This window comes from Ascaphus truei, chromosome 2 (genome assembly GCF_040206685.1).
Source record: "Ascaphus truei isolate aAscTru1 chromosome 2, aAscTru1.hap1, whole genome shotgun sequence".
In the NCBI taxonomy this organism is placed as follows: domain Eukaryota; kingdom Metazoa; phylum Chordata; class Amphibia; order Anura; family Ascaphidae; genus Ascaphus; species Ascaphus truei.
Window position 1 is genome coordinate 234632349 of NC_134484.1, and position 22336 is coordinate 234654684.

At 43.3% G+C, this 22336-nt stretch overlaps 1 protein-coding gene across 1 annotated transcript in view; it reads left to right on the top strand.

Moving 5' to 3' along the window:
* The window catches only part of LOC142487170 (dynein axonemal heavy chain 5-like), a 426040-nt gene that overhangs the window by 64154 nt on the left and 339550 nt on the right, over positions 1–22336 (top strand). Inside the window, exons 21-23 of the mRNA XM_075585972.1 lie at positions 16536–16687; positions 17815–18022; positions 20431–20518. Of these exons, the coding sequence (XP_075442087.1) occupies positions 16536–16687; positions 17815–18022; positions 20431–20518 (448 nt within the window). The remainder of the gene's footprint in view (positions 1–16535; positions 16688–17814; positions 18023–20430; positions 20519–22336) is intronic.

Here is a 22336-nt window from a genome sequence, read left to right on the forward strand (position 1 = left end):
TTTATCAAAAATTCTTTGATAAAGCGCCCTTGGCGAGAAACGCGTTAGAGGTTTCACTTTTTAAACTAGGCATGTTTCAATAAAGTTTTTGTTATTTTTTCTTTTGGCCTCCAGTTCCACATTTTTTGCTGTGCTCTCAGCTGTCCTTTTTCTTTATCCTGCACTTACCTGTGAATGCACGCTGCTGCTACCGGATGTCTTCGATTCACCAGCGGTTCATTTTGTGAGTACCCCAATCACTGAACTGTATGCTGTGTTATTGTCCGTCACTAGGGGATTTGTTCTGGCATTGCGGGGGTCTGCTGGTTCCCGTCGGGGGACCTCATGATCGCTGTGGCCAGCTTTTCCCTATAATTATGTGATTGCCTATGGGCTTCATTCGCTACAGCTACAGCTGTAGCTTTTTTAGCTGTTCTGCTTTATACTCAGGACTCCGGTACATCAAGGGTTAATGTGGATGCCTCCACGTGATGCATGCGTGTCTACTGGGCTAGTAGCGCCACACACTGAGGTTCATTCCTCTCATTGCTACAATACACTGAAGGGGTTCAGATTGAATGCAGCTGTGAATTCAAAGTTCTTTGTCCTCTTGGCTCATTAATATTCCTGTGGGTGGGGTTGACGTTCCACAAATTACAAGCAAATGTTAAACCTTAGCACGCTGGTCTTGTGCAGAAGGGAGAAGCTCTTGGGGAGCCCCATCAGGCGTCTGCCTTTGGGGCGATGCAGATATACACAGATACCAGCAATAAGAATGGGCTTAGAGGAGGGAGTCAATTTTGCCAACTAGGAATGATCACCTAGTTATATATCACCTATGAAAGCATTTATTGATCATGGAAACCAAACAGACCAGAATAAAGCTGAATGATACATTGCCAATAGGGGCATGACTTAATGCAGACCTCAAAATACCCACATGTCACTTCTAAAACTCATATAAGCTTCATACTGTACAGTAGGTCCGTAGCCAACAGACGATGGAACAACATAATATATATTTCTTTTGAGTCCTGGTTGTCAGATCAGTCTATCATACAGTGTACATGAGGTTTTAACCTAAGGCTGCATGTATTGCTGAGGAACACTTTTTATAGTTTATAGCGAATGTAATAAATACCATTGATGTATTAATTTATTTTAAAAGACACTATAATCTTCACCTACTGTACATCGAAATGGAAATTTTCAGCTGTGATTACAGAAGCACACCAACTTATAGTTTCCTCCAGTTATACAGGAACTCATAACGAGGGATTTCAGTGAAGCGCTAAGCAGCAATTGATTTATATTACACTTGACATGAGCATCCAAGGATAAGAAGGCTACAGACTTTCAGTGGAAACTTTGACCCGTATTTACCAGGTTTACAAAAAGAAAAGCTCCCTAAGTGTTGCAATCAATTTCAGGTCATTGAGCAGAACACCGTTATCTCTCTTTTAGTTCCTCTAGTGTTCTCCACTGGGGACAAACACTGTGCCATCTCAACTGAATAACTGTGCTTGTTTTAGCGATTGACAGGAAGCCAGGAGCACAGGACTATCTATGAAGCTGTCAAATCCTATTCTAACATTCTATGTTCCTGTGAAGAGGGAGCAGGGAAAAACAGAGTTATTTTCAGGTCTCTCTAGTTACACAGGTGGCAAGTTTTCTGAGCAGACTTTAGGGCAATAAATACGCACAGAAGTGACGGTTGATCCTTTACAGAAACTAAAATTCAGTCATTAAAATTCAAATCAGTGGATGTGAGTTAACACTGACCCAATTCTTTATACACTTGCACTTTCATTAACACAATAGAATATCTTTTCATAAGAGAATATGCTTTACAGTAGATTTCACAATGAATGCTTACAGTTGCTTATCAGCTGCCAAACGCATTGTTAGAAAGTGACGTTTTCAGTTCTGCCACATAATGCAGGATGTGGGGTTTCAATAGTTAATGCTTCAGTACAGAAGACTATAGGGGTTGTGTATTAACATGATGCAACTTGCACCAAAATAGTGCCAATTTTTGTTGTACCTTCGTAAATATGCACCAGGGACCTACTGTATATACGAAGCTTGTTAAACTTGCCACAGATCTCTTAAGGGCCGTTCTATAGTGTGTGCGGCCGTGTGTGCGAGCGTGCGTGCACGTGCCGCACGCTTTTGTGTGTATGCGGTGAGTGAGTATGTGTGTGTATGTATATGTGTGTGTATTTATGTGTGTATGTATATGTGTGTATGTATATGTGTGTGTATTTATGTGTGTATGTATATGTGTGTATGTATATGTGTGTGTGTGTATGTGTCTGTGTGTGTGTGTGTATGTGTGTGTGTGTGTGTGTTAAATAAGTTTTGAAATAAATAAATACTTTAATAAATTGTTTATTAACATTGTACATACATACACACACACACACACACACACACACACATACACACACACACACATGCACACACACACATTTACACACATATACATACATTTCAGCGGCGGTAGCAACGCAAATTCTTTATTTTCTTCATATTCCCCCCTGTCGGCCAGTACCACGCACGCTGCACCATTATAGAAAGGCTGACTAACCTCAGCCAACTAAAACTGCCGCACGCACGCACGGCGTAGCAAGCGCACGCAGTATAGAACAGCCCTTAGCAGCAGAGATTAACGCCTCTTCAGACCTGGAAGATTTATTTACTGCAAAAAGAGACAAACTGTACCAGTTATGAATGCATAGTCTTATAAATAATTATTATAATATTGCACTAACCATCTCCTCCTCCCATAACTCTTCAACCATTCAGTGGTGCAAGTGGAGCATAATTGGAGCAAATCCTCTAGATGCATTGACGCAGAGGTATGCAGAGTCAAACTAATGCAGTGTGCACCAATTTGCGACACAATGTATATCCCCCTATTTGTCTTATGTGAATATCTGTAACACCAGTAGCACAATCACAAACAAAGAAAATTACTTGCAAAGAAAATGAGAAAAGATTGAAAATGCTTGGCGCCTCATCCCCAATCTAAGCCTGTCTGGCAGAAACAAAGATGCAAAAAAAAAAAAAAATAGGGTACTAACATTTGCTTTGAACCAAAAAGTGCTCGTGCTGCAAAGTGACCAAATATAAACAGTTCAATGTGCAAATAAGTTGTTTGTGGAGGTACCCGGGCGCTATCTCTGTATGGCTTATTTGATGTGCGGAGGTATAAAAAAAGTTGTGGTGTGATACTGCCTGTAAGTAGTTTTCAAGTGGTATCCTCTTGTGACTCGGAGCAAATACCCAGCAGGTATTTTGTATTCAATGTGCAAATAAACCCAGTGATATTTAGCAATGAAAACACATAATACTGTCACTCGATATGTGGAACTCCTCAGGTGCGTGGACTCCTGGTTAACCTTATGTAGGGGTGTTCTGTTTTCCCTCTGTACCTACGTTGCAGGGGGGTGCTGTGAGAGTATCCGGAGGTTCCGCGGCGGGCCAATAGCACAGGGCGCCGCCATGTTGTAGGGCATTGCGCAATACCCCTGCGCAACCGGAGGCACGGAGAGAGTTCGCGCATGCGCAGAGTAAGCGCGCGAACGGCTGGCCAATCACCCGGAGACTCTGCAGTCAAACTACAATTCCCATGAGCCTCAGCAGAGCCACCTGACACCAGGGAACGAATAGGAGTGCAGGGTTGCGGCAGGCAGGAAAGGGAAGCGTGGGGGAGAGACCACGCTAGCCAGAGGGCACCGGAGGAGCAAGGAGAGAGGTTGTGTGTGTGTGCAGGGGGTCAGTGACCCACCTGCGTAGGCCAGATTTCACCTCAGGCCCAGTGCAGACCCTGAGTCACCATTAGCTTGTGGTGCTGCAGGGAAAGCCCTAGAGAAAGAGACATCCTATTCCCTTACTGTAGTATCAGATAGGGACACAGTGTTTCCTGAGCTGCGGTGTGTGAACAGCGGTTTGGGCTCAAGCTGCTGGACAACAACAACTCGTGAGAGACTACGCTGGATCGGCGGATCCTTTTTGAAGTCTGTTGCCGGCTGCAGGAGTAGCCGGAAGGTATTTAATAAGTGCACCAACACCGGTACCATCAGGCGCTGATCCCGCCTTGGGGGAGGGTTCTTTGGGGACACTGGGTTGAGTGACCAAGGGACTATATATATATTGGACACGGTGTGGGGTGCACGCGGTGGTGGGAAGTGACATTACTCCATGAGGAGAGTGGCCAGGCCACAGGTGTACAGTACTGAATATTAGCTATTCATATACAATATTATGTGTGTTATTCTTAATAGGTGTAAGCTAAGGTTATGCAATTACGTATTAGTAAAAGGTTACAACGTTGAAGTGTGCTATCATTATTCTTACCTAGGGGAATCTCACTTATTGGGGATCCTGGGTAAGTGGAGGCGCTGCCAAGAACCTATGATTACCCCAGGCTCCCAGTTAGCGGAGGCCCAGATCTCGCTGAGCCAGCAGGTACATACAGCACTAGTAGTCTCTTTATATCAGCAGGAAAGAGGGCTACATTTGGAGGTGTTGCTGAGATCTCAGACCTGGGGTGCCCCATTCAGAAATTAAGTTGTGCTATCCAGTTAAGTCATGTTTCTGACCTCACAGACCGAGGTGCGCAAGTGGGCCAAACAAAACCATATTCCACTGACCTGTGCCATAGCTGTTGGGAATGTCCCTGCAGCCACCTCCTTGGGCACCATAAGGGATCAAGTGAGGAAACTTCCATTTCTGGCCACGGCCCGAGTTATAGACCATAAGTATGATGCAGATCACACATGGCATAAAGTATAATTTGTCACTTAACGGGACAGATGCCCAGAAGCAGTACCCTCTATCTTAATCCTATTTGAGGCCCCAGGCATCCATTGCTCGCTGGTACAGGTGACAGGTGGGCGTGGCTGAACCACTGGCCATGTCCACACCACAGAGGGAGTACCCTGGCCCATCAAGTGCAGTATCGTATACTCCCTTCCGTACCCCTGAGAGCAGTCTGAACCCCATGTGGCCAGCCGCCATGGGCCTAGGAGTAGCTTTCACCCCCTCCACCATTCGGACCTCTCTGAGTAGGAGCAGTGTGCCCAGACTGGATACCAATAGCCCTTCAGCAGGAAATATCATGCCTAATGATCTAACCATACCTGTGCTAGCGGAGGCTATATATCAATCTACCCAGTCGCATCAGTACCGGAAGCTGAAGGCGTTCTCCGGAGACAAACCGACGCCCTTGGGAGAGGTAGGATTTGAGGAGTGGTTGGATCATGCTGAGCAGGTACTCCCTGAATGGTCATGCACTGACGCCGTGAGGAGGCAGCGAATTATTGAATGCCTACGACTACCTGCCTCCCATATGGTGCCTTGTTAAAGAGATGATCATCCGGATGCAGACACACATGGGATACTTCATGCACTCACCAAAGCCTACGGAACCCCGGTGGACGCATTCGCCCTCATGGCCAAATTCCATGTGCTGGCTCAGAAGGAAGGAGAAATGGTATCTGACTTTCTTAGGCGTCTGCATTTGGATCTTTGGACTCTGGTGAGGAGGAAGGTAGTGGAGAAGGCTGATGCAGACGGGCTGCGAACCACACAACTTCTGAGGGGACTTCTCTCGTTACATCCGGTATCCGTAAGAGTCAGCGGATGCCTCGTTCCTCGTCAAGCCTTGTCCTTTGACGAACTTATGGACTGAGTACAGGCTCATGAGACCGTGCTGCTGGGTCGGTATTTGAATCCGGCCAAGAAAACAGGGGTTCCCCCCAAGGAAGTAAAGAAAGGAGAGGCTAGAGCGGGGCCCGCTGTGGGAGTGAGTCAAGACAAGGAGGAGCCTGCGGAACAAGAGGGTGACCATGGAGGCTACACCTCGGGAAGATCTTCCCCTGCTTTCAGGAACAGTCCCATAAGGAGTAATATCCAGTGCTACGGCTCTAGCAAGATGGGGCATAGCTCTTCCCAATGTCCTGTAAAATGGAGGATGGCATCCAGACCTGCGAAATCCATGCTGTGCACCCCCAGACCGCCCTTGTGACCAATGAGAATACTGCTCTGGAGGCTAATGAAGCGCCGGCCCCACCCCAGATGAGCAGCCGCATTGGGCCGCCGGCTATAGTCAAGGTCGTTATTGAGGGTATCTATGCGTCTGCCTTACTGGATACTGATTCTCAAGTAACCATTGTATAACGACCCTTCTATGATCAGCACCTTCACCGGCTACCCCTATTGTCTGCAGATTCCATGAGATTAAGAGGGATAAGCCATGAAGACTACCCTATCGATGGAGTGGGGAGAGTACATCTGGACATTCCACAGTTGAATACTGGCAAGCATCACCCCATGGAAGTGGAAGCGTTAGTGTGCCCGGAACCCCAGGACCACCCCAGTGCCCCTATAATCATGGGGACTAATACGGACATAGTAAAAGCCGTGATCCGTATGTACTTGCAAGAGGCGGGTGAACTACCATTGCTGGCTCTAGCCGCGTGCACGGCGTTACAAGAGGCATGCTGTAGGATCGCTGCCGAAGAAGAGCATGGGGTGTTGTACAACATTGAGCATGGATTGACTGAGATTCCCCCAGGGGAAGGAAGGATAATGACAGCAGCTTGTTGCTACCCCGAAAGACGCAAGGAGGACAGACTATTCTCCCTGGAGAGTACTGCAGACGATGGCCAGCAGTTTGGATACAGGGTGGTGACCTCAGTGAAAGAGTGGGCGTTTAGAATTCCGCATAGAACACAGGTCTACGTGAGGAACCTTTCTCCCTATCCCATGCCCATTGATCACAGGCAGCAGCTGGACAGAATATATACTGTTACTCCAGAAGGGAGGAGAGAAGCTCGGCCGCCGGCCGCTACCGTCTCCACTGCAGCTCCTAAATTGGCGTTTGATATCGGAGATTCACCCTAGATGGCGGATTGGAAAAAAAGGTTACAGACCAAGCTGGAAAACCGACGTAAAGTATTTTCCATCAGTGACATGGATGTGGGGTGCAGCCGCAGTGCCCAGCATACCATACGACTTAACATTACGACGCCCTTCCGAGAACGATCTCACCGCATTGCTCCGAGGGATGTAGAAGATGCGAGGAGGCTGCTAACCCGAAATGGAGGAGGCCGGTATTGTCCGAGGATCACGTAGTCCTTATGCATCGCCCATCGTGGTAGTGCGCAAAAAGAATGGGATGGTATGCCTATGTGTGGACTATAGGACCTTGAACAACCGTACTGTACCTGATCAGTACACCCTTCCGCGAATTGAAGACCTCCTGAACGCCCTATCCGGGAATAAGTGGTTTAGTGTGCTGGATATGAGGTCAGGATACTATCAGGTGCCCATGGACTCTGAAGATCAAGAGAAGACGGCTTTCATTTGTCCCTTGGGATTTTATCAGTTCACGCGTATGCCTCAAGGTATATGTGGCGCCCCAGCCACCTTTCAGCGCCTGATGGAAAAGACCATTGGGGATATGAATCCTCGCGAATGCCTAGTGTACTTGGACGATATCATAGTGTTCGGGAAGACTCTGGAGGAACATGAGGAACGATTATTGAAAGTGCTGGATCGACTCAGTAACAAAGGGCTTAAGCTGTCCATGGATAAGTGTCGGTTCTGCCGCACGTCAGTGACTTATGTGGGTCATATTGTGTCGGCCGAAGGAATAGCTACCGACCCTGGGAAAATAGAAGCAGTGGTGAACTGGCCGCGGCCCAATAACGTCCAAGAATTACGGTTATTTCTGGGATTTTGCTGTTATTACCGAAGATTTGTGGAAGGCTATTCTGGTAAAGCCAAAATTCTCAACAACCTCCTCAAAATCTACCCCGAGGACATGGGGAGGAAAGCCAAATCAGCTCAAGCGCCCTTTGGGGACAAGTAGACCACTGCATGTGAACAGGCATTTCTAGGACTGAAGACAAACTTAACCCAGGCTCCGGTGTTGGCGTATCAGGATCCTGAATCGGGCGTATGTTCTGCATGTGGATGCTATCTTCAATGGCTTGGGAGCGGTGTTACACCAGAAATATGACACGGGACTCCGGCCAGTGGCTTATGCCAGTCGAAGCCTGATGCCAAGTGAACAAAACTACCCGGTACACAAACTGGAGTTCCTAGCCCTCAAGTGGGCTATAGTGGATAAATTGCACGACTACTTGTATGGCGTCCGATTTGAGGTCAGGACTGACAACAATCCTATGACCTATATCAACACTTCTGTCAAACTGGATGCCACAGGTGGTTAGCGGCACTGTTGAATTATCAATTCAACCTCAAATACAAGCCAGGGCCTACGAACATAGGCACGGACGGTCTGTCGCGAAGACCTGGGCTCAACCCTACTCCAGATGAGGAAGTTTGGGAGGAAATCCCGGGACCTGGCATACGGGCGTTGTGCTCTATAGCAGCAGTGGTAGATGATCGAGTAGCTTTTTCTGAATTAAGGATAGCAGATTCCTTAGGATGTCAATCAAAAGCGATTCCGAGGGCGTACTGCCATCCAGAAGGAATGAATGTCACTTCAGATAAGATTATTGCCTGGAAAGATTTGGTTCAATATCAAATTCAGGATGCAGTGGCCGGAATAGTTCATCAAGCGCTGCAACAAAATAATCCGTCTATACTTAAACGAGCTCCCAAAGAACTGGTAGCACTACTAATGAAGGAGATGGGAAAATTCGAACTGGAAAACTGTCTATTGTATAGGGTAATACCGTATCACAACCATCCTGACAGGCGGCAGTTATTGCTACCCAAGATTCTGCAAACCATGGTACTCCGGGCGTTGCATGACGACCATGGTCACCTTGGCATTGACAAGACATTCAGACTACTTTGTGATCAATTCTATTGGCCCAAAATGAGAGATTCTGTGGAGATACATTGTAGGCAGTGCATCCGTTGTATACAAAGGAAAACACTACCCACACGGGTGGCACCCATGGCCCATCTGAAGAGCTCAGGACCTATGGATCTGGTGTGTATGGATTTTCTTTGCATCGAACCTGACACCCGGGGCATCGGAAACGTTCTGGTGATCACAGATCACTATACCAGATATGCCCAAGCTTTTCCTACCAAAGACCAAAGGGCGGTGACTGTGGCTAAGGTCTTATGGGAGAAATACTTCCTTCATTATGGGCTGCCAAATCGATTGCATTCAGATCAAGGCCGGGACTTTGAAAGTAACCTCATACGAGAATTGCTTAAGTTACTGAATATCACTAAGTCCCGAACTACACCGTACCACCCAGAAGGGGACACTATGCCTGAACATTTTAATCGAACGCTGCTCGACATGCTGGGTACTCTGAAAGGCTCACAGAAGACTGAATGGAGTAAGCACGTAGAGACCTTAGTGCATGCTTATAATTGTACTCGCCATACTTCCTGTATACGCCTTACTTCCTAATGTTTGGACGAGAAGCTCGGCTACCAGTGGATGTACGCCTACGGATATCTACTGATGGGGTATCCAACAGGACGCATTTTTAGTATGTGCAAAGATTACAGGACAGCTTGCAGCAGGCATTTAAGCTGGCAGAGAAAGCGGCTGCTCAATTAAATGTGAGTAATAAGAGACGCTATGATCATAAAGTGCGCCATAAGGAAATTCGTCCAGGAGATGCTGTCCTCCTTCGCAATCTGGGTGTCCCCGGAAAGCACAAATTGGCCGACCGTTGGAGAGATGGTGTATATGAAGTAGAGTCACAGATACCTGGCCTCCCGGTATACCGTATCAAAGACTCAGAAGGCCGGGTAAAGGTATGGCATATAAATCATCTCCTCCCCATACCTCAAGTAGGGGATAAAGAGTTGGAAGTGCCCACTGCTTCGCTAGATGGAGAGTCAGATGTTACAGAGGATGGTCCAGAGACTGTAGTTAATACCACCTCTGAGGATACTATGGAGGGAACCTCTCAAAGGGGTCTTCCGACCGCTGGGGCATCTCCCGAAGGAGCTACGGGTAAAGGGCCCCTTGGTCCAACACCAGATAAGCTGACTCAAATGAGCCAGCCTTTAGACCCACAGAGCCAATGCTTTGTGCCTGAAAGAGACTGTGTCGAAACATTGAGCCCCACAAGGGAAGAGACTGAACTGCCAAGCGATAATTGTTACTCTGCAGGAGGAGCTGAAGAGCACCTGCGTAGAAGTCAAAGAGCTGGTCAACCTCCCATGAGGATGACGTATGATCAATTTGGGGCACCCCATTATGAGCAGTGGGCTCGCAATAAAGTGAGATCTGTGATTGGAATGTTCAGTGAAATGTATAATCTCATGTAGAGTATGCAGTGATAAATTGTAATTTCATATGCATTTTTTATTGTGTAAATATGTGTATTGGTTACGTTCCCAAGCGGGGACGTTGGATTACAGCAGGGGGAGAATGTAGGGGTGTTCTGTTTTCCCTCTGTACCTACGTTGCAGGGGGGTGCTGTGAGAGTATCCAGAGGTTCCGCGGCGGCCAATAGCACAGGGCGCCGCCATGTTGTAGGGCATTGCGCAATACCCCTGCGCGACCGGAGGCACGGAGAGAGTTTGCGCATGCGCAGAGTAAGCGCGCGAACGGCTGGCCAATCACCCGGAGACTCTGCAGTTAAACTACAATTCCCATGAGCCTCAGCAGAGCCACCTGACACCAGGGAACGAATAGGAGTGCAGGGTTGCGGCAGGCAGGAAAGGGAAGCATGGGGGAGAGACTACGCTAGCCAGAGGGCACCGGAGGAGCAAGGAGAGAGGTTGTGTGTGTGTGCAGGGGGTCAGTGACCCACCTGCGTAGGCCAGATTGCACCTCAGGCCCAGTGCAGACCCTGAGTCACAATTAGCTTGTGGTGCTGCAGGGAAATCCCTAGAGAAAGAGACATCCTTTTCCCTTACTCTACAGTAGTATCAGATAGGGACACAGTGTTTCCTGAGCTGCGGTGTGTGAACAGCGGTTTGGGCTCAAGCTGCTGGACATCACCAACTCGTGAGAGACTACGCTGGATCGGCGGATCCTTTTTGAAGTCTGTTGCTGGCTGCAGGAGTAGCCGGAAGGTATTTAATAAGTGCACCAACACCGATACCATCAGGCGCTGATCCCACCTTGGGAGAGGGTTCTTTGGGGACACTGGGTTGAGTGACCAAGGGACTATATATATATTGGACATGGTGTGGGGTGCACGCGGTGGTGGGAAGTGACATTACTCCATGAGGAGAGTGGCCAGGCCACAGGTGTACAGTACTGAATATTAGCTATTCATATACAATATTATATGTGTGTTATTCTTAATAGGTGTAAGCTAAGGTTATGCAATTACGTATTAGTAAAAGGTTACAACGTTGCAGTGTGTTATCATTATTCTTACCTAGGGGAATCTCACTTATTGCGGATCCTGGGTAAGTGAAGGCGCTGCCAAGAACCTACTGTATTACCCCAGGCTCCCAGTTAGCGGAGGCCCAGATCTTGCTGAGCCAGCAGGTACATGCAGCACTAGCAGTCTCTTTATATCAGCAGGAAAGAGGGCCACACTCATATGAAGAAAAGAACACAAATGCAGAGGGTATAGTCTATTAACATTTACTCATGATGACAAACAACACAGGGGGGGAGGAAACAAACTCACACTCTCCCCGCTGGTGTTGGTGTATAAGCAAGAAGTGACTTCGGGTGCACTTCAACCCTTCTCCTGAAATGACTACTCCCAAATCAGCTGCTGGGCATGTAGAGACACATGTAAACTCCGGTCTCCTCCGTCAGCGCCTCTCATCCGCACTCAGAGTCCTCCGTCCGTTTCAACACGTCACAGCCTCCCCATCCAATCCGGATAGTATAGGGTTAATGCGGTGGCCTCAGAGAGTCAAAAAGTCCTTGGGCAGCTGATTTGGGAGCAGTCATTTTGGGAGAAGGGTTGAAGTGCGCCCAAAGTCACTTCTTGCTTATGCACCAGCGGGGAGAGTGTTAGTTTGTCCCCCCCCCCCGTGTTGCTTGTCATCATGAGTAAATGTTAATACACTATACCCTCTGCATTTGTGTTCTTTTCTTCATATGAGGTTATCCAGGAGTCCACGTACCTGAGGAGTTCCACATATGGAGTGACAGTATTATGTGTTTTCAGTGCTATACATTGCACTGTTTATATTTGGTCACTTTGCGCCACGAGCTAAGCTTTTTGGTTCAGGTTTATGTAATTGCGGTTTGGGGAAACCGCAGGTGTTCAGGCAGCAGCTTGACTTTATCACAATATTTGTTTCACTTTATTAACCCTTTATCTGTCACTAACATTTGGTTTGAAATGTAGTGACATCAACATATGTATGTACATTTTGGTATAATTTGTACTGTATGTGTTATTTTTTTGTAGTGTATACCAGTGTTTATGTAATGATCATAAATGTTTTTGGTTAGTACATTTGGTGCGTACTTACTGCTCTTTTTTTTGCAGTCATCTGAATATTGTCAGAAGCTTGTTTCTAAAAGAGGACCACCAAAATACTGAATTATTATTTCACAAGGAATTATTTCCACATGATCCGACTCAATACTGAGTTACTGTTAAGTTTTAGTGTTGTCACCAATACAGTATGCACCATTTTTTATTTTAAATTAGTATTTTTATATTATTGTAAAAACAATATGTGGTGTCATCGACAGCACTTTTTAAATGTTACAATTAGTTTTCTTGAACAGCATCCTTCAGGTAAGTTTGAGGACCTGGGCAAAGAAGAACCAGGGGAGCGATGATACCTTAAAGAAAAAATGAAACTACATAGTGCAATATTGTCCAAACACAACACAAATAGTGGAAGGCTCCCAAATGAACACTCACAATAAAAATAAAAACAAATATGCAATTGTCCAACTAAAGTGGATGATCACAGGCTGGAGCAAGTAGGAGGTGGTACAATCTCAGAAGAGAAAGACACGGAGCCAGGATAAAATAGTAACACACGATTTATCCACAACAATAAAATGGGAGGCTTACAAGATCCAAATGGAATATCAGCATGGAAGGTATGGTGGAGATGGTAGCTGAGTAGCGATCTCAGAATTCTCAACACACCGCCATCGCTGCTGCACGCCTCAGTTCTGCGTCTCTACCAGGGGCCGATACGTCACTTCCGGTGTTTCGGCCGGTTGAAGGTTGAAGGTTAACGGGATTCCCAGCAGTCTCTCTCCCTTTCGATCGTAGACTGAGGGTCACGCTCTACGCGTTTCGCCGTGCTGAATGACGGCTTCGTCAGGAGTAGCAGTGACCTATTAGAAGGGTCTATATATACCCCCTCATCTACCAATAACCTCTCCTACTATAGGTCATCAGATAAAAAGATCTTTAACCATTTGGCGAATAGACTAAACACCCTATTAGCATGGAAATTACATGTTATCTTTCAGGTAACACATCATATAAACTTTATACATTGATATTAAAACAAATGAACGTATAAATAAAAAAGATCCTCCTTTACACTCATAAGGAAAGAATCATATATTCATACAAAAGTACATATAATAAGCTATATAAGCAATAAAACATTACATAAATCGCATATCACTAACTCTAATCTTATTCGCTCTTATAAAATAGGAGATGACGATTGATGAATCTCGGAAATATGAAAAATAGAAAAAATTAGTGAAGAAACAACATAAGAGCCACATTAGATCATAATTCATATTAGAAGACATATGGCAATAAAGTATATATGCTGCTAAATCACCTTCTGTCAGCGTATATGTACAGTATACATCTAAAGCACAAATCACGTGTCATATACAGAACTGGTATAAAAGACAGATGTCCAATGAACCAAATATTCCAAAAAAAAATCAAAATTTCAAAAATTCAAAAACAATTTTCTTTTAAAAATTGGAGATTTACAATGAAATTTTAGAGGCAAGCACTCAACTCAAAATCTACATTTAGGCTTTGAGGAACTAGTGTTTTCAAAGAGAAGATCCAAAAACTCTCTCTTTTTTAGTGCGACATTTCTATCTCCACCCCTCCAATGGGGCAGCACATGTTCTAACACTGAACCTCAGGCCCGATGTATCACCCTGATGTTTCAGAATAAAGTGATTAGATAAGAAATTGGTAGTAACACCTCTTCTAACATTACCAATGTGTTCAAGAATACGTGTTCTTACAGGCCTGGTGGTTTGGCCTACGTATTGCAGCCCACATGGGCACTGTATAAGATATATGACGTAATCTGTCTTACAGGTCATAAGTTGTTTTATTTGAAATTTCTTCTTGGAAACATTTGACATAAACCCAAATTTATCATCAGTTCTATATTTACACGCCATACATGTAATACAGCCAAAAAAAACCTTTACTTGAGAGAGCCATCTATTTCCTTCTTTCATAACTTTTGGTAATGCACTAGGTGCTAATTTATTTTTAAGTACTTTAGATTTTTTGAAAACTACCACTGGCTTCCCGGGAACTATATCTCCCAATATTGAATCATTTTTGACAATATGCCAATGTTTACGTATAATTTTAACAATTTTATCTGACTGTCTGTTATAGTTTGTCAGAAAAGAAAAGTCAAAATTCTTGTTAGATTTTATTTTTATTTTATCATTCAACAGATCTTTTCTTTCTAGACCTCCTGCTTTATCTGCTGCATCTTGAATGATCTTCTCCTCATACTTTTTTTCTTTAAACCTATTTTGCAAAAATTTGGACTGTTTATTGAAACTATTAATATCAGAACAGTTCCTCCTAATCCTCCTTAGTTGGCCACATGGCACATTTTATAGCCATTTTGGATGATGGCAGCTCGAAGGTGATATATAGTTGTTAATGTCAACATCCTTGAAGAAAGTCTGAGTGCTGATAGATCCATTCTCAATGAGGACAGTCAAGTCAAGGAAATTAACCCTTTCTCGACTGTACTCACAGGTAAACTTGAGATTAAGTTGGATATCATTTAAATAATGGATAAATCTCACCAGACTCTCTTCGTCTCCTCTCCAGATGAAAAATATATCATCTATGTATCTCCGCCACAGGCACAAGTCCGCACCCAACTCTGCAATAGACCAAATAAAGTCTTCCCACGAACCCATGAAAAGATTTGCATAGCTAGGTGCGTACTTTGGGCCCATGGCGGTGCCACACTTTTGGAGATAGTATGTCCCCTCAAAAATGAAATAATTATGTTCAAGGATGAACTTAATCCCATCTAAGATAAAATTGGCCTGTTCATGGGGCATATTGGGATCTCTCGATAGTGCTCTATCTATAGCTTCATGTCCATCCCTGTGACTAATACACGTATATAATGAAGTTATATCACATGTTGCTAGAAAAACCATTCCTCCCACACTTGACCGTCCAAGGTACATAGGATATCCGTCGAATCTTTAAGGTACGATGGAAGCTTCGTCACATATTTTTGCAGGTAAGTATCTATGTAAGCAGATAAATTGGACGTCAGAGAATCGATTCCTGCTATTTCAGCCTGTGATCATCCACTTCAGTTGGACAATTGCATATTTGTTTTTATTTTTATTGTGAGTGTTCACTTGGGAGCCTTCCACTATTTGTCTTGTGTTTAGACTATATTGCACTATGTAGTTTCATTTTTTCTTTAATGTATCATCGCTCCCCTGGTTCTTCTTTGCCCATGTTCGTTTGGACCTTGAAACAGTCCTTCTAAGGGTTTGAGTGTGTTTTATACTTTTTCTCGTGATTTAATTATTTGTCACTTTTATTATATAGTATTCACTTTATTATATAGTATTGATTTTCACTTGTTTGAGTATTAGAGCGCCATCTAGTGTCGTTTTCACTATAGAAGTTTGAGGACATGATGGCGGATATGATGCCAAATATTCACTGGCACAATCCAGGCAAAACTGGAGTGAAGAAAGATGATACTTTGGGAGAGATGAATCAAGGAATACTTGAACCAAACTTATGTCAGATATTGCGTTGCTTTCATTTTGCATATCTTTGCAACAATTGATCAAGATCTTTGCTGTTATTTTTGCACCATGTGTGTCCGCTTGGGATTTGGGAAGTGTTAGGTGGAGGAGTTAGGATGAGTCACGTGACGCGCAGATGAGACGTCCAAAATGCTGCATTTCTGTGCGTGTCTCTTTGATCTTGTATTTGTGTCAAACATTTCCACCATGTCTCGCATGGTGTTAACTTTGCTGGCTCGCAATTTGCTTCTTCCTTACATTCTACTCAAAAGACGAGCAGAAAATAGAGCAAAATAAACTTTTATTCACAGTTTGTTACATCTCCCGCAAATACTCTAACGGGGTTATTTTATTTCATAAAGTTTCCCGGCTGCAGAACTAGGGCAAAACTAGTGCCAACAAATTGCACTTGATTTCTCTTTTTCTTTGATCAATATGGTGCACTGGTTTTTGTCCACGTTTTGCAGTCGGCCGACTTTTGTGAATGGGCCCCTACTCATATTTCCCAAGTGGTGCTAAGTAGTAAGGCACCTTCTGTCCCATTCACTGCTTAGTCAATATGGTACTTGGTGACCAGAGAGTATATGCCGATCAGGTGAATTTGTATAATTATTCAGCTGCTGATATTCTTTTTCAGGCTTCAAGACATGTTGACGGACTATCAAACATTTCTGAATGGGATTCCTGCAATGCTGAAGCCGCTGATGAGGCTGTTTATAACACAGATCGAGGAGACCCTTTCACCTGGCCTGACTCAGCTCTCATGGACTTCTTTGAACATTGACAAATGTATGAAAACATGTAAACTTGTGAAGTGCACTGCACCTCTTTACCGTGTCTCTCAGTACAAATAAATCATTGTTATGAGTAGTAGGATGGAAGAATTTAATTGGGTAAAGATAAAATCCAAGTTGTGTGGGCAAACTGATTCCTACATAGCTTGCATTAAAATCAAACACTGCAATACATCTATATCTAAGGTTGGGGCAATCTAGTGATTTATGGCTCTTCTTACAATGATTACGCAAGTAAAAAAATAACATTTGTAAGACAAATATCACTTTATTTAAATTTTTTATATAGACGTTTCCCATAATATTTTACCAATAGCGTGGGTGTATCTTCAGACGAAAAACAAACGATAATACATATTTTTCCATAAAACTATTTGACATATATTATTCAAGTTTCCTTAAACACATGGAGTGGAGCAGTGAGAATATACTGTGTTCCAAAGTAGAGGAAAAGAATAGTAGTGTCCTTGGAACATTTTGAAAAATATTAATCATTCAGTGCAGTGAGATAGCTGTTTTAATTCACGGCTATCCTACTTTATTAAATAGACCTCAGAGAATGTTAGCCAGATCAATTGGTGTTGGTATTCATACAGAAGCAGCTATTTGATCATGGCTTAACCACCATTGTATTCAAGTTGTCATGTCATTTGGCTTGTGCCTCTATAAATCAAATGCCCTATTTTTTTCTGGACAAAAAGCAATATGAAAGGCTGAATTGGTTTAGTTTGTACTTCAGACTGCACACCTAAAGCACTTGTAGATTTGTTTGCAGGTTGAACTATATTTTTATTGAACCAACTTGAAAGCTCTTTATAGATTTTGTTGGACGTGAGCTGTTAAGACAGCACATCTTTTTCTACATAAGACAAAATACGGGACTTTTGAAGATACCAAATATGCTGTTAAAATGCTGTAACGGCATCAGGCATTACTGCGTTACACTCACACTTACAGCATATGAAAAGATGATATTTTATCATATTTACACAACTGCTGTGTAATTCAGTTTCATATGTAATCTTAATAAAATGACCGTCTGCTATTCCATCCAATACAGCCAAGAGTGTACAGTATAAAAGAATAAAGTATTGAATAAATAGTGTCTTTTCTCTCTCCCAGTCATAAGGAATGTTTACACCTCCCTGAGAGAAGTAGAACAGATCTGTAAAGAAGCGTCCGACACCTTGGATTGTCGTATTGAGAAAATGCTGCAGGACATTTCTGAAACGCCACTGGTGGACCTGCCGGAAGATGATACCATTGCAGTACCTGTTTTCCTTGACAGGACAGAAAAAGTGATCACGGCGGCTGCAGAGACGATGTCACTGTAGGTTTACGCTGCTAGAATTCATATTATTCACTGATGGCCGTATGTACTTCTCCATAAGGATATACCAGCTTTGTGAGACACCTTGTTGCTCATTCACTTCAATGGCCAAAAGGTGTCTTCCGGCAGAGGAAAGTCTTATGGAGTATCACCACTTTATAAATATACTGCTAAATCTGGTACGCTGTTACCATATAACGTTTATTTATTTATAAAATGTTTTACCAGGAAGTAGTAATACATTGAGTTACCTCTCGTTTTCAAGTATGTCCTGGGCACAGAGTTATGATGATAAGTGCATGGTTACAAATACATAGTTGCATTAAGTGAGCAGGGTTATATATTATATACTGTACAAGACATTGCATGCACAGTAACAGATAATATATGTTATAGGCGTATGTAACAGTTACAGACCAGATTAAATGTGAGACAGCTTTAGTTTTGAAAGAACTTAGACTGGTGGCGGCTGTGAGAGTCTCTGGTAGATTGTTCCAGTTTTGGGGTGGACGGTAAGAGAAGGAGGAGCGGCCGGATACTTTGTTGAACCTTGGGACCATGAACAGTCTTTTGGAGTCTGATCTCAGGTGATAAGTGCTGCATGTGGTAGGGGTGAGGAGCTTGTTAGGTGGGTAGCTTCCCCAGAAAGTATTTGAATGCAAGACAGGAAAAATCAACTTTGCACCTAGAATCAAGTGATAGCCAATCTAGTTCTTTGAGCATTTCACAGTCATGTTTGTTGTAGTTGCATTGGAGGACAAAACGGCATATTGAATTGTAGAGGGTATGAAGTTTGCCAAGGTGGGTTTGGGGTGCCGAGCCATATATTATGTCCCCATAGTCTATATTTTGCATTAGCATTTGCTGTGCGATATGCTTTCTGACCAGCAGACTTAGGGAGGATTTGTTCCTATAAAGTACACGTAGTTTGGCATAGGTTTTGGCGTTGGCCTTTAAACTGAGCTGAAGAGTGATGTATAAATGTATGATGAGTATGATGATGAGTGATGTATATACAGTAGGATCTGACATTTGAATAGATTGCAGACTAGACTTTGCAGCTCTTTTTCATTCCAGGAAAGGGGTACACAGTTGAGTCTACTATCTATGCCAGTATAAAACAGTATTCAACAAAGAGCTATGAGTTATTTTTATTGCACGAGAAATAAAGAAAAAACACGGGTACTGCAGCAAATTAGTTCAGATTCCAGGAAGTTCTCATTATTGTGTGAATAAATGTGTCTGTATCAATCAGCAAAGTCCTAATTCCTGTGTTATCATGTAGATGCTGACATAGTTTGCACAAACATTTATTAGTCACAAATATACCCAATTACACTTTACTAAAGTAAGTGTATTGTTATGATCATTTCCTGTCATTTAATGCTTTGCTATATACACTGTACAAATAAAATAACATTGCTAGGTTATATAAAACCGTCTCTAGAGCTAGAACTGGAAACAATAACTGATTACTTCCCTGCTGTTTTCAATATATCTGTAATACTACAATTGTCCATTGTTAATGATTGAATGGAAATTACCTAGAGAAAAGTATAGCACAGAGGCCACCAACTTTATTTAGTTCCACTGCGGTATTATAACTGAATGTGTTGCTAACTATTTACAGTGTGTCACCTATATGAACTATACTTCAACCATAATTATACATATTTTTTTCCCCTATTAATTTATTTTCTTTATTTATTGAAGTTTAACTCTAAAAGTGCCAGTATTATAAATGTGGTGCTTGCTTTTCCTTTGCCTGTTTCCTCCGCATTCTCTCACAACAACTTAAGCCATAGATACAGCTCAACCCCGTTATACAGTAACGCTATCCGTTACAACTCGAATCCGCTTATAACGCAATGCAAGCGTGGCTCCCAATTTTCGTATTTATGAATACTTTACAACACGATTATTGGTATCTTAAATACTTTATCATAAAATGCATACAATTGTACATTATTTTTAATGCGATCCACTTATAGCGCGATGGGATTCTTTGGACCCCAAGCACAGCGTTATAAGGGGGTTGAGCTGTATGTGGAATACTATAATAAGAGGGATCTCTGGGAACCTCTGAGCAGTTTTAGCAGTGATCTAATAAACATATTTACATGTAGCAAGAAGTTTTGCCAACAGTGTAATATGCTTCAGCCTCCAAAATTATAACCACTTGGGCAGTATTTCTTCAATTACTGTACAGTAACACTGTTATTCAAAATATGAACTTGCGAACTGCAATATTCGTTTGGAAGTTCGAGTTGATCTTTAGAACCAACCTTTGAATCCGAATGAGATTCATGCTAAAACACGAGAAAAATGAATCCAAGGATGAGCTTTTTTTTTTTTTAATATACGGTATATATTTTTTTGGTCTAATACATGGTGGGTTTTTTTTCCAGGCAAAGCCAACAAGTGGAGCTATCTTTGTATGAAATGATTGATGAACTAAAAAACAAACTGAAGCCAGCTGATAGAAATAGTCTACAGGTGAGCCATAGCTTGTTCATATTTATTTTCCTAAAAGGGTACAATCAGTCAGACTTTTGGCAATACAATAATAGTACTGTAAATTCAGCTCAAGTGTTTGACAATTGTCACATATTTGTTGCTTGCAATACACCTTCTGTTTCACCATTTTATCTTGGCAAGATATATTATTTGATTGCCTAATGCTATAGTGAAGTTTGTTAGCAACTTTGCAGCCAGAAGTGCTAGCAAGAATGAAGAAATACACTAGATCAATTGAGAAAAGAAATAGAATCATAATATTTCCTTACCGTTTAGTAAATAAAATAAAAATAATAATAATAATAAAAAAATAAAATATATATATATATATATCCTCACAACATTCAGAGTCCATGTTTTTTTTTGTAACCTTTGTCAAAGCACTTAATTTTACTTTGTCTTATTTACTGTACTTCTGTCACGCTGTGCAGCCCGCAGACCAGGCCAGTCCCCTGTACTGAGGTGGGATGTTAAATATACACACCGACAGCAGAGGGAGCGGGTCCGGGATGTGGTTGTAGCGTGGCCAGGCCTGGATTAAGATTTAGAATAGTCGTTGTACTTGCCGAGTTCAGGAGTATAGAGAGTTCCGTAGTCAAATCCGTTTCCGTGTCCAAGGGTCTGAGAGGTAAGAATCGTGATGGGTAAGCCGAAGTCGGGAGCCAGAGAGGTAAGTCAGACAAGTCGGTTCAAAGCTGTAGGGGTAAAGACAAACAGAAGCACGACACAGTTTCCAGGCTACACAGGAAGCAAGGAGCTATGCAGAGCAAGGAGGAAGTGACAGAGCAGGGTATTTAAAGCGGTATCCACCAATCCGGACGGGGGCGTGACGAGGAGCAGCTCCTGAGAGGCTGGGAGTAACAGGGCTCAGCTGAGAGTGCAGGAGGCGTGGCAAGAACTCCCGGGCTAAGCGGGGAGCAGAGGCAGGCATGGCACACGTGTTACAAGTGCCAGGGATAGATAAAAAAAAAGAAAAAAATGCGTGCGCCTATCAATTGGACCGTGAACTACTCAGCTGACTATTAATAAAATAGTTGATAAATTAAACCTTAATATATGTAAGCACATTGAAAAAAACAATTAAAAGTGATGTGACATGAACCATTCAGGGATAGATGCCCGCTCTGTAACGCCGGCGCGAGAATCCAAGATGGCGGCCACGGCGTGAGTAGCAGGAAGTGCCGCACGCCGGCAGGGGTAGCGATGAGGGGCAGAGGCAGCTGCAGTACTGAAATTGGGTAAGGAGGGGTCACGTCGCAGGGGACCTGGCCCCCGATTCCTTACAACTTCAGTACAACTGGTTAATAGTAGTATCTACAGGCATACCCCGGTTTAAGGACACTCACTTTAAGTACACACGCGAGTAAGGACATATCGCCCAATAGGCAAACGCCAGCTCACGCATGCGCCTGTCAGCACGTCCTGAACAGCAATACCGGCTCCCTACCTGTACCGAAGCTGTGCGCAAGCGGGGACTACAAAGCCTGTTACAAATGTGTTATTTACATCAGTTATCCACGTATATGACGATTGCCGTACAGTACATGCATCAATAAGTGGGAAAAAGGTAGTGCTTCAATTCAAGTACATTTTCGCTTTACATACATGCTTTGGACCCATTGTGTACATTAATGCGGGGTATGCCGGTATAATGTTAAAGCAGAAATCCTGCTTTCCTTTTTTACATTTGACTTTTTATAGTTATAGGATTGAAGCAGGGAGTCTCCGGAGCTGAAGCCCGTTAATTTCAGGGGACCTCTGCTTCCCGAGACACGCACCTCCATAGGTGGCGCTGGT